This window comes from Tinamus guttatus, unplaced genomic scaffold (genome assembly GCF_059628265.1).
Source record: "Tinamus guttatus ecotype Peru unplaced genomic scaffold, ASM5962826v1 Tinamus_guttatus_pri_ptg000035l, whole genome shotgun sequence".
NCBI lineage: Eukaryota > Metazoa > Chordata > Aves > Tinamiformes > Tinamidae > Tinamus > Tinamus guttatus.
In genome coordinates this window covers 5,619,503-5,634,212 of record NW_028288569.1, presented here as the reverse complement: position 1 = coordinate 5,634,212, position 14,710 = coordinate 5,619,503, and the positions used below count along the sequence as shown (strand labels likewise).

Below are 14,710 nucleotides of genomic sequence, written 5' to 3'. Positions count from 1 at the left end.
CCCCACCTCAAAAAAAAGTTTTTTTATTCTAATATACCTAGAGACAAATTCCCTTCCCAATTACAAAGTTTTAAGGTTATTGATATTTACACCAAAAGAGAAAACGTTCACTCATTTCGGGAAAGCACAGGAGTTGAAGCAATGAGCCAATATTCAAGAAGCCTATTAAGCAAAGGAAAAGGCTTATTTTCTTCCATCTGAAAATATGCATAAATAAAAACATGAGAGTAAAGGGTTCTGCTCAATTCTTTCGCCTTGATTCCTACAAATCTAGAAGTTGTCAATATAGTTGATCTTTCATAACCCTTGTGCTAAAGCAATGTAAATGTGTAATAGATTGATAGTAATTTGGAATCAAAGCGTTTAAATCACAACTTACTGTGATATAGGTGTATATCACATACGTATTTATCATACCTGTGTATGATAAATACATATTTATCAAATGCTTGGAAAAATGAGACAAATAGGAGAATTCTTAATAGCAGCCAAGAATTTTCACCATAAGGTGACATGTTCAAATCCAACCTGTCCCACTGAAGGTTTCCATCCCTACTACTCAACAGCTGCAACTGCCTACATGAAGTAGTGGTAGCCAAGAAAAGGCCCTATAAAAAGAACTTTTCTGAATCTGTACGTTCTATTTGTCCAATAATAAAGCCACCAGCCAAAACAACCTTCGCTTTTCCAAATAAAATTGTCCTGAATTAAAAATACACTCCTCCTTGGAGTTCTCTCAGTCAACAAAGTCTCCCCTGCCTGGGGACACCAACAGCCAAGTAGGCTAGGCAAGGTTACAAACATCACCACTTCCTGTAAATAAACAGCTACGTTCTGGTAGAACATGAGGTAATTCAAAGACGGCGGGTATGCGACCTCACACTTACCACAGTGCAAACGCACACACAGGGCTATTGCTGTGACATAATTCAAGACCACCCCACTGCTCAACATTGCAACTGCCTTATGAGCCTGCACACAGCAAGGAGGGTATGGGCCAGAAAACTCAGGATGAGGAAGGTCTCTGCTGAGAATGCTGTGTACTTTGATGGATCAGTCCAGGGATTTAATTAAGGAACTCTGGCTGCTGTCAGCTGTCAATACAGATGGAAGGAAGAGAAATGAAGCACTTTATAAATACCCTGATGATTCACAGCTTTGTAAAGCAAGGAACAGCATGAACAGGACCAAGGAGAACGTGACTGATGCTATGAGGCACAGGTGTGAGACCTCCCTAGAACGAGTCACATGGGGTAAGAACTCTGTGCTAACCAAAGTAGTTAAGTAAGCTGTAAAATCAAGAACTACAGAACTTGACTCAAGATACAAAATACCTAAATGAACAAGAGAGTTTTGCCAGGCTTTCTGTGCAGAAACAGGAATGGTGCTAGAATCTCCTCAAAGAACTTCCCTGACTCTTTTCTCTACGTGCACTCCACTTCTTCATTCCAAAACCAGCTCACCTCTTCTCTCCACCTTCGTCTCTGAAGATAGTGAAAGAGATAGTGACCTTTTATGGAATTTTCCATAAATCGACTTTTGCAATGCTACTTGCAAGTAAGCAGCCAGCTAATTTTGACTAAACCAATGCACCATTAAAGCAAACAACCAAGCAAACAGTAGTCTCACCTCAGGATGTATATGCTTTTAAGGACACAAATTACAGGTAAACAGAGGAAAGCTCCTATACTGAGAAACAGTTATGTTAACCTGGAAGACCATATCCAACTTTTTGAAGGAATCCAAATGTAACCAAATGCAACTTACCTATTGCCACCTTATGCTTTCTCAGGGTATTCAATAGTGAGTACAGCTTCCAGAATTTATTCAATACAATGCCTATCTTCATTAAAAAAGGGGGACATATGAAAGGACATAATGCTCTACTAGAGATACCATACCCAGAAGATGAATGTTACTTGTACACATTAAACAATTAAAGCAACTTTAAATCACACATTCTCTTTTTTAAAAAAGACCACTTAGCAAGATTCAACCCACAGACTACAGAATGACAGTACCAATTGCTCTTAAACATCTATCATTTGTGTATGGCACAGAGCACGCGATCAAGAGACAGCAGCTTTCCTTTCACCATTTGCACATTAGCTAACTAGGGCACTAACTCGCTTGTTGCATAGAATCTTTCAGAGCTAAAATTCGTAACATTTTTATAGTAGATTAATATATATAACATATAAATTATATTAATATAATTTATCAGCACTGGTTTCTAAATGTAGTACCATCACCAAAGGTAAGATTATTCAGTAACCCTAATACTTCAAAAGTATGCCAATCAAACACATACTGGAAATGCTCCCAAATGCAGCCAGTTTCTCTTTTTCATGACCTTTTATCTAGCAACCACAGAGACGCTAACACAAAACAAAACAGGAAAGGAAGATGGAAAACCACAAAAGTTGGCCAGGTGTCAACAAGAGACACTTTTGGTTTGTCTTTTTCTAAACTGGCAGCACTTGAATTTGACTCTTAAAAAGATGGCTTGAAAAGCACTTCCAAATGACTGCTCTTATGTTTACATTACAACTTTAAGAAAAAGCCTACTTCAATTAACATAAGTTTATTTGGAAGCAAAATGAGTTAACGGTTTCTCTTACTAACCAGCCCAGAATTAAAATGATTAAGGACATTAAAATGCCATAATGGAAATGGGTGTCTGATAACAGGGCTTAGCAAAAAATATACTTTCATTCAACTTTAACTTGTAGGACATATCTACACATAAAACATGGCCAGTGAATGAAACAAGGTGCACTGAAGTCAGAGAAAATGGAGGCTTTGACTGATAATGGCATGAAGCATCAAGTGCTGAAATAATTCCCTTCCCTTAAAAGGGCGGGGGCCCTTTTAAGTATTCTACTCAGTTTCTGCTATATGTTGGAATCAAGCTTGTATAGGAAATATCTAATAGTGTTTTTTTGTTTGGGTTTTTTTTCTCCAAGCTTGAAACTCATCAGACAGCAATAAAGCAAATATAATGGATATTTTCCAAAATACAGTTTCAGAGATCCCAAAGTAGTTACAGTGCTCTGCACTAACATGTTTTGTTTCTAACACTTTCCTCTCCAATGGTCTCACAAGAACAGCTTCAATGACAGTAAATATGGTAACTGCACCTTTTTCACAAACTGTCAGCTTCACAGAAGGCATCGTTACATCATCACTGCTATCCTTATGCAGGGGCTGGTAGGTAATTGGAGAGAAGAAAGCAACTCTATTAACTAGATGCAGTTACTGACACACTATGTGAAGGACTATGAAGTGGCTACTGCAGAGTTTCTTTCTGAAAAAGTGGCATTGAAACTGGTTTTCATTTATGCTACCTGTAAGGAAAACCACAAGCAAATCTGGGGCTCGAACAACAGAGAAATCAAAATAAAACCTGTTTGCTTATGCAAATGCTTATGCATTCACTTATGTCAAATTTGCTTTACCAGAAGAACCAAAAGAAGTTCTCAATTCCTTTGTAACACAATGACTTGTACAGTCTACAAATATGTTATTAAAGGAAGAACCCATTGGCTCAATGCTAAATAATTCTTCCATAGGTTTTGGTAATACTGCCTCCACAGTGAAAACATTCTAAAACATTTATCGAGATCTGTATCACTAAAACGTCTCAAACTGCATATTGAGTTCTTTTGAGGCAAATTATTCTAAGCAGCTTAACAACTGGGAAGTCTTTAAAAATGTTTTAAAAGACCTTAGATGTTTAATCAAGCTTCAGATGAGCTACCGAACAAACACAGCAGGACTACCATAGTATACTGATTAGCTACAATCATTGCTAAAAATCTGGGAGGAACATATACATAAATAGAATATATCAATAATGACACGTACAAAAATTCAAGACATTTCACTACTACTACCAACAGATTCACTAGCTATACAACTATACCGCAGCCCTGCCTCTGAGCTCAGGTGCAAGAAAAATAGCAGGCATTCAATACTTCATTCACTTCCTTGCCATCTCTGCTTCCCCACTACCTCCTTTGAAAAGGGAAGACTCTAGAAACAGTGTCACATAAGCTTTACTTGAATAGATTCAAAGATATATCACACATGGCAGAGGCTAAGTGCCACAACACAGGATAACTTCTGTATACCTTTTCCAAGGCGAAACCACAGATTTTGAAGAGAACTTCTTGAAATACAATTTTTAAAATATATTATGTAACACTATCAAATATTAAAAGCCTTCCCCACTCATCACCAAAGGAGTACATACAAAGCAGAGATTAATCCCTGCTATCAGAATTGAATCGCTGCAAACCAAGGCTCCATTAAGTTTCTCAAAAGACTTCTCAGCACCAGGCTAACATTATTCTTACTGTATTCTAACATCACACAATTTCTCAAAAATGTGGATATTCATTTGTTCCATTTCACCACTCATGAAAGCACTAAGTCAATATGCATCATGGCTCCCTCGGTTTTCCAAAGGGTGCTGGAGAGGTCACGCTCTAGCCAGATAAGAGTCTCTCTATGCTAGATGAACAACTACATATTGTAAGGCCCTCTGAACAAGTAATTACAACTAAATTAATGTTTTATGAAGGAAATGGACTTGGTTTTAAAGGTCACAAAAAAGTGACAGATAAGAGCACACAGTGGAACAAATCCAGTAAATTACTGCTTGACCTGCAGGGTCAACAAATCCAAACAATAAATATTTCTGCTCTTTAAATAATTAAAAACGTCAGGACACAATGACCACACTGTTAAAAATGCAGACAAGCAAGGCAATCCATACTACAGTATTTCACTCACCTGTCCTGTGACTGCTCCTCATACATTCTCTCCTTTCCTTCTTTGAAAAGTCTTATAGCCCGTTTTGATTTCTTCATAAGACTGTCAATATAGATTTTAAAATATTCATTCTCACTGAGTTGTGCAAGTTTCTGGTTGTCATCATATTTGCTCAGTATAAGTCTCAAATGTTGATACGTGTCTGGTAGAATGTCAAGTATGTAAGGTGGGCTGTTTTTCAGTTGAAGCTTTGGGTTTTGGCACAGTCTTACCTAAAAGCAAAAACAAAAGAACATTTAAAGAAAAGAAATGCACTGCAGCAAAAGCTGATCTGACATCTTAAATTCACAGGTGCGAGCATACTTTGCCAACCCCAGGCACAGAGAATTAAATCCTACTTCAAATATATCCCAAGAAATCCCTTCCAAATCAAACGAAAGAAAAAAAAATTAAAAAGGAAAATCCCTTGACTTCTGAAGAGGTGAACCCATCCATCTCATCCATCTTTCTGCATATCTCTTTAGTTTATGGTTGTGTTTTTATCTAGAAGTGTCTTGGCTTGTCCACTGTATGCTACAGAGCATATTATCAAAACACTACTCTCTACGTTAGGTGTTGAGTGTATTTGCTGCAGCTCTGATTATTAGAAGTGAGCTTCCCTATGGATTTTTAAATGTCTAGTAAGAACTGGTCTTATAATTTCGCATTTCATTAATTAGCTCTCTCTTCTCTATCCAACAATGTACTTTCTTAAAAGTCGTAAGAATTTGGAGTTTGAAATCTCTGCACATACAAAAAGGGTCTAATGAGGTCACTGTCTCAAAAGCTTTTAATTAGGATGATCAGAAATTAACAGTCATGCATAAACAGTAATCTAGAAAACAAAACATTAAAAGCTGAAGTGTTTTTCAGTTCATGGTAGCTTTTGGCTACCTGTCTGCTTTGGTAGTTGGGTCTGTTATGTTCTGTAACCAAGAGTGGATGGATTGAAAATACTAAGACAGTTAAGTGCTATTGCACTCAGCTACCCAAACAGACTGCTAAACTAACTACAACAGTGCAGCGTAGCACACTACATGTGTGTGCAGCTGTACACACGCAAACACTTTGGAAAAAAATGTAAGTCCATGTGGTATAAAGGCTTTATAGGTATCATCTGGAGACAGCTATGTTACATAACAATGACTTGAAAATTCTTTTGAGGTACCTAATGAGGCCGCAAAAATACCATAACACTGATGAAAACAGACTCTTATTCCTGCTAAGGTACCAACTTAAAAAAAAAGAAGTGCAGCATCCTAGGCACTTCCAGGTGGGGGCGGGGGGAAGTTTCCTGTTAAATACATAGCGCTGTAAAATCAAAACTATCTCATTTCTGCTGCTGAGAACTCCCCATTTCTAGACCTACACCATTAAGAAATTCACTAACTTGAAACTGTTGCCAATGACAGACCTTTATGCATCACAAAGCAAGCATATAATTGATTTTTGGCTGAATGAAATGTTTACCTAGAAGCATATTAACATGTCCCCAGTGACATAGTGGAAAGATATGTGGACTGAACATGAGAACAGTGCAAACTATTAACTACCAAAAAGAAATATTGGTACTGGCCCACTGCTACTTTCTGAGTTTAGAATTCTTTCAGCTTCTATACAAAGTAGTAGATCAGGAACTCATCTGATGAGTGCTGTAAAACACTCATGTCATGTGGAAAAAAAAAATCTACAGTACAACTCAATTAGCCTTACGCATTTTCATCAAGAACAAAATTTTAACATTTAGTTCAAGTTAGTGATCCAGTGAGGTAGTAGGGAGCTTTCTTTGCTTTTAGATAGTACACAGGTTTCAGTCCAAAGGAAATACGTTTGTAAAGAGCAGGCTAGTGAACCATATGGTTTCCAGAGTCAGGACGTCCTGACACGTACCACATAAGTTCACAATTAAAAATAAGTGGTAAGAAGTGACAACTGCTGACGCAAAAGATTTACCAATCCAACAGAAGTGGCACACATACCTTTCTTCAAAAGAAGACAGAGCTCAAAACAAATAAAACGAAAAGTCCAAAGGAAACCAAAATAAAAAACTCCACAACATTTTACAAAGCAGTCCTCTCTAACGCTGTAGAAGCGGACATGAATCATATCAGTGTGTGATTTGAGTATTGTTATGACTGGAAGTAGCCATGTGTATATTTAGCAAGCATTCAGGCTAAAAAATGAAAAGCAATCAGTCAGCAAGAAAGAAACATCTCTCCCTGAAGTAAGCTGAGAAGGAAAAACCGCTTTTACTATCTCACTCAGGAAAAGTCCAACACCCAGAAGCACAGAAACAAAGGAGTGCTATTACATTTGTTAATGACTCCAGGAATACCCTATCCAGCAGAAATAGAACGACACAGTTAAGTCAGAAACTTCCAGGCAAGCTTACTGTAGTTCCTATGGATGGGTGGGAGGGGAACAAGAAGAAACACCACCATTCATAACTTTGAAAAGTTCATGTGCTTGGCACCATAGGTCACTGTGATCATGTTGCTAGGATGCATGAAGCTCCTCTCTGCCTCTCTCTTACATAAAAGGACTAGGCTGCTGTACTGCTAGTCTCACACTCTAAAATAACAGCCCCACAGCAAGCAAACACACCTGCACTGGGAAGGAAACAGCACCCAAGAGGAAAACTGGCTCACCATAGTTAAAGACCCGAATGGGACACCAAGAACTCCCCAAGGTATCACCTGTGTTTTTGGCTTCGACTTCCTCCAAGGACTTTTCACTACTCTGAGCGGTATGTGAAGTCCGGGAGAGCCTTGCAAAGACTTGACAGGAAAAGGAAGCGGGGGGAGGGGGAAGCACTTAACAAGGATTTTGCCTTCTCCCTTTGGGAAGGGATTTCGCAGCTTCAAAGGGTGGACTCCAACTCAACCCCGAACACTTTCTTTTGCTATAATTTCCCCTCTGCAGCACCTGGAGGCAGGAAGGTGCATAGATAAATTATGCTGCCTTGCCAAGATTTTGCATAACAGCAAGGAAAAGGAAAGAGAAGCTAGGGATTGATGTCTTTAAGTAAGAGGAAAGGTGCTCACTATTACTGCCAAAAGCTTTGTGCGGTAAATAAATATTTAGGCGGTAATCAGCACCTTAGAAATTCAACAGTTTTTAATGAAACTTAAGTTATAGGGCATGATTTCATGCCATATTCAGAGATGAACAGAATGGATTCTCATCATATTTAGACATCAGGTTTCTGCCAGAAAACCTTTTAAAGCAAATAAAAGGTTTGGAAGGCCCTGGACAAAACAACTTTCATTCAAGCAACATACGGCCACCCAGACACCATCTGCTTAAACACTTACTGTTAATCAAAGACAATACAAGGAAAGTTACAGAGCTAAAACTGATCAAATACCTAATAAGTAGGGTATCTACTAAATGCTCAGTTTTCAGCTGCCACGAATGCACTAGAACAGAGTATCAGTGCTTGGACGCTTCCCAAATTGCACTTAAAAAAGCTCTTGCTGAACTAGTATCTTCTACCACCAGGTAGAAAAAGTCAAAAAAAAAAAAAAAAGGACAAAAGTGTTTTGAAATACCACAGACAGGATAGAGATAGCTCTTCAGTAAGGGACAGCAAGAGTTCTCCAGAAAAAATGCATCACATAATGCTACCAACTCTCTGAATTCTGAAGAACTTAAGGTGGGGGGGGCAGGGAGTGGGAGGATGGTGCTAATCAGGAAAATGAATGAAATCTGAACATTATGCTCCTTTTTCATATAACTCTCTCTCCCTAAGGGAATCAGAAATTCCCTTAACTACCATGTATTGTAATTACCAAACAAAAAATCCTCTGAAAGAAGCCATCTCATCAAAACATAAGCAAAGGTGTCTGGTTATCCAGTTCTTTAGCTGAGAAAACAGCAAGTGTTTGTTCAACAGCTACCATGCTGCAACTGAGCCACATATTCCCATACTGGAGGAACACGATATAAGCAAAGCTGACCTTAAAGGGTCATTTATACCTTATGCTGATTAGAAAAAGAGAAGTTCCCACTTCTCTATTTTTCTGTGCAATATTTAAACTCCCGTCCTTTTTCACAAGCAGCAAATGCAGACTGCAGATCTTGAAATCAACTTCTGCTTTTAACTGAAGTTAATACACTGAAGAACACCGTGGTTATGATTGATAATATCCTATTCTGTATCCGCAGTAGAACAATGTCGAAGGTTGCAAACTGGAATAAAATAACTACATTATACACTGCAAAGAGCAACTAACAAACACAGTGTCAAGCTGATGTACTGTGCTCTGGGTACACATTTAGATGATGTTGAGAACTTGGATGTTGACAAACATTAATTTAAACAAAACCATACTGCTAAATGAGTTACAGAGGAAATAAAGCTTTTACTCACCAAGTCAAAAGTAAGAGCTTTGGAACACAATCCAACTTTCTCTTGTGATAATATCAAATAGTAAATCCAACTGCTCTCCATACTCTACATAGTCAAAGAGCTGAGTGGGCCATGACAGCAGACAAACAGTTTAGACAACATATTGTTAATCTTCACAGTAGAAGATAATTATATTCAGGCCCAATGCGTACTGGAAAATGACTGAAAGCTGCTTAAACATTCCTATCAAAAAACCCTGTTCAAAACAAGTCAGAAGTTTCCTGGCTTGAAACTCAACAAAGTAGAATATGCAAAACACTGCTGTCAACTCCCGCCACAGCAACAGAGTAATTAAACTACTTCCATGTTTACACAGGAAGCATCCCCCCTCTAGGCATTTGCAAGATGACCACTATCTTGTAATAGTAATACATGGCTAGTTTCTAGATTACAAAATCATTATCTTCAAATTCTTAGAAAAACCATCCTGTACAACTTAACTAATACTAACAGGAAGATTTAGAGTTATTTCTAACAATAACTCTTGCAACTTTTAAAATACAGCATTTTTATAGCTCAAGCACTGAATCAAGCCTAAACTTCCAAATCACAAACAAGGTATGATTCTTTGCATTGTGAGGGAAATCAGTAAAATACTTTTGGCTTTTAATGGTAAAGCTACTGTTAGGCCTGAAAAACTTGCAGGGAAACTGCATATTGGCCCTAACAATTGGTGCCTCACTAATAGTGTAGTTAGTATTTTAGATTAATGTAACAAGCCTATCAGTAAACCTGAAAAAGTACAGATTCCAGTGGATAAAAAAAAAAAAAAAAAAAAAAAAAAAAAAGCAAGAGTTTGGTATAAGGTCATATTTCATTCACTTATAACTAGAGAAATTATTTTTGCCTCCCTGCAAGTATGCTGCTTACAGCCACATTTACTAGTAGGGCTGGACCAGGGGCAGTATCCCAACCTTCTGTCCTGCCAAAGAACTCTTTCAAAAATCTGCATGCTTGAGGGACTTTTTTTCTAAACTGGTAACAGAAGATTGAAGAGAAGACATTAAGTAGAACCACAGCCTCGTGCCTATTTTAATAGCTACGGCATAAAGTCACAAAAAACAAGTATTATCATGTAGTCTTCGCAATTTTAAGGCATGACAGATGAGCATTTTTGCAAAGAGAAGTTGGCATGATATCTCTGAATAAGCAAAGTTCTTACTTGCACCATAAAAAACAGTCCCAGAGTACAGTTCCTATAGAATTGTAGTATTTCTAGCATTGGTAAAGCTCTTATTGTTGAAAAGAAGTTTTACTCATGCATAAAGTCTCACCTATCAAAGTAGGAAAAAAAAAGAAGAAATGAGAGAATAAAAGGAAGAGGAAGGAAAAAGAGATACAGAAGGAAATTGAAAGAAAGAAATGGAAATCAGGAATTACTGAACTGTGCTCCTAGCTGGGAACACTGTTCTTTCTTCAGTTCTTTGGTTGAACTAAAAGCTTTGCTTTGTTTCTACTCTCCCAAAGCCTTCCGTCTCTAGAATGGGAGAAAACTTTAGCTACTTCACTGGAGGAAAGAGATGGTTATCATAGCGATTTAGTTAGAGAATAAACAAGAAGGATGCCTGTTATTACAAGAGGCAAAATAGGCCTCAAAAATCACAATCTTGACCTTGGCGGCACCGCACCGACTGCAGAGCCTGACACCTTAGCTAGGTATTAATTCAGTCAGTGATCCGTCACAGAAATCGGTCATAGGACAAACTCCAGAAAAGGGATTTTGAAGCAACTGTCCACTAGGCAGTTTTTTGTTTCTGACTCTAATCCCTGGTTTTGATTTGGACAGTAGAGAAAATGACTTTCTTGTGCCTACTGCCACACAAGGGTAAGGGACTCAGCATTTGTTTGTCAACATATTAAATGTGCTCAAGCGCATCCTTTCACTGTAAAGAACAAGCACCACAAACTCAAGCAGAAGCTACAGCATTCTCACGCTATGACATCACCCGGCCTGGTATACTTTAATGGGATTTAGAAATAAAATCTGATTAACTCACAGTAGCTTAAAGAGGATACATTAAAGATCCAAATTGAGGACACTTATCCAGTGAAATGAAAAAGAGAGCGCAAGTGCAATGTCCAGCCTTTCCAGTGAATTCTGCAGCACAGGCCACACTGACTGTTTTGATGCTCTGCTATAATAGTGGCAAATAAAGTTATCCTCTAAAAGCTGAGTAAAAGCAACCCACAAGTCTAAGCCAAGAAGATTAAGATTTTCTAGTACCCGTGGCCATACAAACCAAACACAGGACAACCTTACTATATAGCTTTGCAAGCAGCCTGACACAGGAGGAACCAAGCTGTACATTCTCTACATAGTTTCAACATTAGTGAACCACATTATGATTTTCCAAACTGAAAACTTCTTCCTACCGAAGAAGAGTGCCTGTTCCCAAGCGTTTGTGTTTGCAGTTCTCATATGCAGCATCCTGATTCCTTACCAAGGAAACTTCAACAAAGTCTTTGTCATAACGAAGATTTGCATCTAGGCTGGGTTTTAAGTTTTCAATTAGCATCAGGAATGGCAGTAGAAATACAGATACTATTCTTAGAGCAAAGAGTAAAATGTACAAGTAAATGTACAAATGTACTCAAATACTTTAAAATTACCACTTGACAGAACATTAAATATCTCCACTATGTCAGTGTAGCTACTTACGAACTTCAGGATGCATTAAACACCATCACTTCACAAGAACCACATGGAAAGCCAACAGTTAGGCCAGTTCATGGAGAATTAATAACTCTAATTAAAATGGCACAACTTTTCTTATGTAAGAATCTGAGCCTAACAAGTAGCAGCTCTCTCAGCAGCTTCAAAAAGAAGTGCTACAGTATTAATTCTATGCAAAGCAGAGCCCTCTCCTGCATCTCCTGAGCAGATATCTGTGTTATAATCCAACTATTCCTAGCATTGCTAAGAAATCCTCCTAGCTATTTTAAAGCAAGCTGTCATATTGCATAATGCTAAGAAAAATATATCAAGTTCATCCAAGGATCTAGAAAACTATGGTCTATGTTCCCGCCTCCCAACTTCCTGGGAAGTAAGTTTCAGTACAGTGCCTATTTATGGTTTAAAAATGAAATGTACCTAAGAAATAATACAAATCCAGAACACGTGCTTAAAAATTAAGAGCACCGTACAAATCTGTTTACTATACTGACAAGAGCGACATCCGCCAGGCTCCACGCGCATTCCTGCAAGCACAAACGCATCCATCGTGAGCATGCCTCACGGGATGATTAGCTTAACTGAACTTGCATGCTTCGGAGGTGTCCTCTTCCGACTAACAAAATGACCCCACATCAAACATACAGAGTGTCTGATTGGAAGAACCAAGTTTACAGGGGGGGCTTTTTTTTTTCTTGGGGGGGGGGGGGGGGTTCTTCAAGTTCAAGTCATTTTAAAGGATCTGCAAATAACAATAGCCCAAGGCAAACACACGCATTTGTTTTCATTTCTTTTCCCTCCACAAATCAAGATTTTAAAAAACGATAGCCACAGGGCAGAGAAAAAGGAAAAAAGGCCGCTGCTTGAATAACCTGAAACACAGGTCTCAGCGCAGGGCGCAGGCACCGCTTCCCCGCGCGCGCCCGCCGAAACGTCTCGCCCCGCGCACACGCACCACTTTGTCCATGAGCTTCCACGTCTTCTCCACGGTCCTGCGGTCGGCGGCCGCCTGCTTGGGGGGGCCCACGGCGTCCTGGATGGCGTCGATGAAGCCCAGGATGCGGCCCTTGCGAGGGTTCCGGCCGTTCAGGGAATTGGCCATGTGGGAGGCGGGCTGAGGGGACAAGGGGGCACAAAGGAGACACTCGTGGGGAGCCCCGAAAACGGTCTGGCAGAAAAAAAAAATAAAAATAAAAGCGGCGAGCCGCAAGCCCACGCTTCCTTCTGCGCGCGGCAGGAAAAGGCAAGGCGAGGGGATGTTTAGGAACAAGTTTAACTTTCCGTGACAGGCGGCGTAAACGCACCTGGGCCGAGTTTATACTGCCAGCGGCGAGGCCGGATTTATTGTCAACATCAACATAAACACGCGGGAGGCCGGGGTGGGGGGAACAGGCAGGCGCAGGGCCCCGGCCGCTGCCCCCACCCGGTCCCGCGGGGGCTCCCTGCCGCCGGCACCGGCGCCGGGGTCACGCTGCGGGGCCAAGAGGGCGATAGGGAGAGCAGCTAATGCAGAAGCGAAGCGGCACGAGGCGCCCGCAGCGGCGGCGCGGAGCGCCCAGGAGCCGCTCGCCCCGGCCCCACGCCGCGCAGGGGCTCGCGGTGGCCGCGGGGGCTGCTCGGCGGGACCGCCGCCCTCCTCCTCCTCCCGCCGCGCAGCACGGAGACCGGCGAAGCGGCGCCTCCTCGGACGAGCCACCCTTCCCTCCCTGCCTCCGCGGGCGGGCGGCGGCGCGGGGAGCGCTCTGCCGCGAAGCCGCCACCGCCGCCCGCCCGGCCGTTGCTCCGCGGGCGGCCGTTGGCAGCGACCGTTGGCGATCGCCGCCTCTCCACACGCCCCCGCGGGGGGTCTTCCCCGCGCAGCCGCCGCCGCGTCCCACCGTGGGGGCGAGCGCGGGGCGGCGGAGCCCGCGGGCAGCGGCGCGATGCGGGAGCCGGGCGCGCACGGAGGGGCACGCGGCGCCGCTCGCAGCGCCGGCCGGGCGGGCGAGCTGCGCTCCCGCGGCGCTGCTGCGGAGTGAGGCTGCTGTGCTGTGCTGTGCTCTGCTCACCGGCGGCGCAGCGGCGGCTGCGCCTGCTGCTCCCGCGGCTGCTCCCGCGCCCTCCCCGCGTCGCTCTGGCGGCCGCTCCGCTCCCCGCAACATGCCCAGCCCGAGCACAGCGCGGGCCGCCGCGCATGCGCGCCGGGGGGGGGGGCGGGGAGCGCCGAGCCCTGAGGCTGCCACGGGCGGGAACTCCCAACCTCGGCAAGGCCAATCAGAAGCGGCAGGCTTCTCTGATTGACGCGCCATCCCACCAATGAGAGAGGAGAGGGGAGGGAGGGGGCGGGTTGAGGCGGGAAAAGCGGGTGGGCGGGTCCCGAGTGATGGCTGGGGTGCCCAATGGCTGAGCTCGGCGGAGCTTCCTGTCCCGCCCCCAGACGCTGCCCCTGCTCGCGGGCGGTGGGAGGAGGCGGGAGCGGGACTGGGGTCTGGGGCTGCGGCGGGCGGTAGCGGCGCCGCGCGGGGCCCCCTCGGGATCCCCCTCCCGCCGCGCGGGGCTGCGGCTGCTGCGCGGTAGGAACAGCAGCCTGGACCCCTCCTTGGGGGTTTGGGATTTTTTTTTTTGTCCTTTCGCGATTTTCAGAGTTCCTTCGTGGCCAGAGAAAGCAGGAACTTATTTTGCATCTCCTCTACTTGCTTACTTGTTTGCAGGTTTTCTTTCTTTTTGTTTTTTTTTTTTTTTCTCCTCTTCTTTTTTCTTCCCTTCTATTTTGAGGAGGGCGAGGTTACTTTTAAGCAAATGCTGAGATTTCCCCTGTTAAAAGCTCGACCTGG

General features: G+C 42.4%; 1 protein-coding gene across 1 annotated transcript; it reads right to left on the bottom strand.

Annotated features, from left to right (window-relative positions):
- Positions 1-4,356: 4,356 nt before the first annotated feature.
- On the bottom strand, positions 4,357-13,022 carry LOC148595995 (E3 ubiquitin-protein ligase CBL-B-like). The gene is made up of 3 exons (XM_088533860.1): positions 12,853-13,022; positions 4,798-5,048; positions 4,357-4,515 (listed from the first exon to the last, which is right to left on the bottom strand). Exons 1-3 carry the CDS (start codon positions 12,997-12,999, stop codon positions 4,491-4,493), a joined length of 423 nt encoding a protein of 140 aa, XP_088389986.1. The 5' UTR covers positions 13,000-13,022; the 3' UTR covers positions 4,357-4,490.
- Between the last annotated feature and the right edge of the window lie 1,688 nt (positions 13,023-14,710).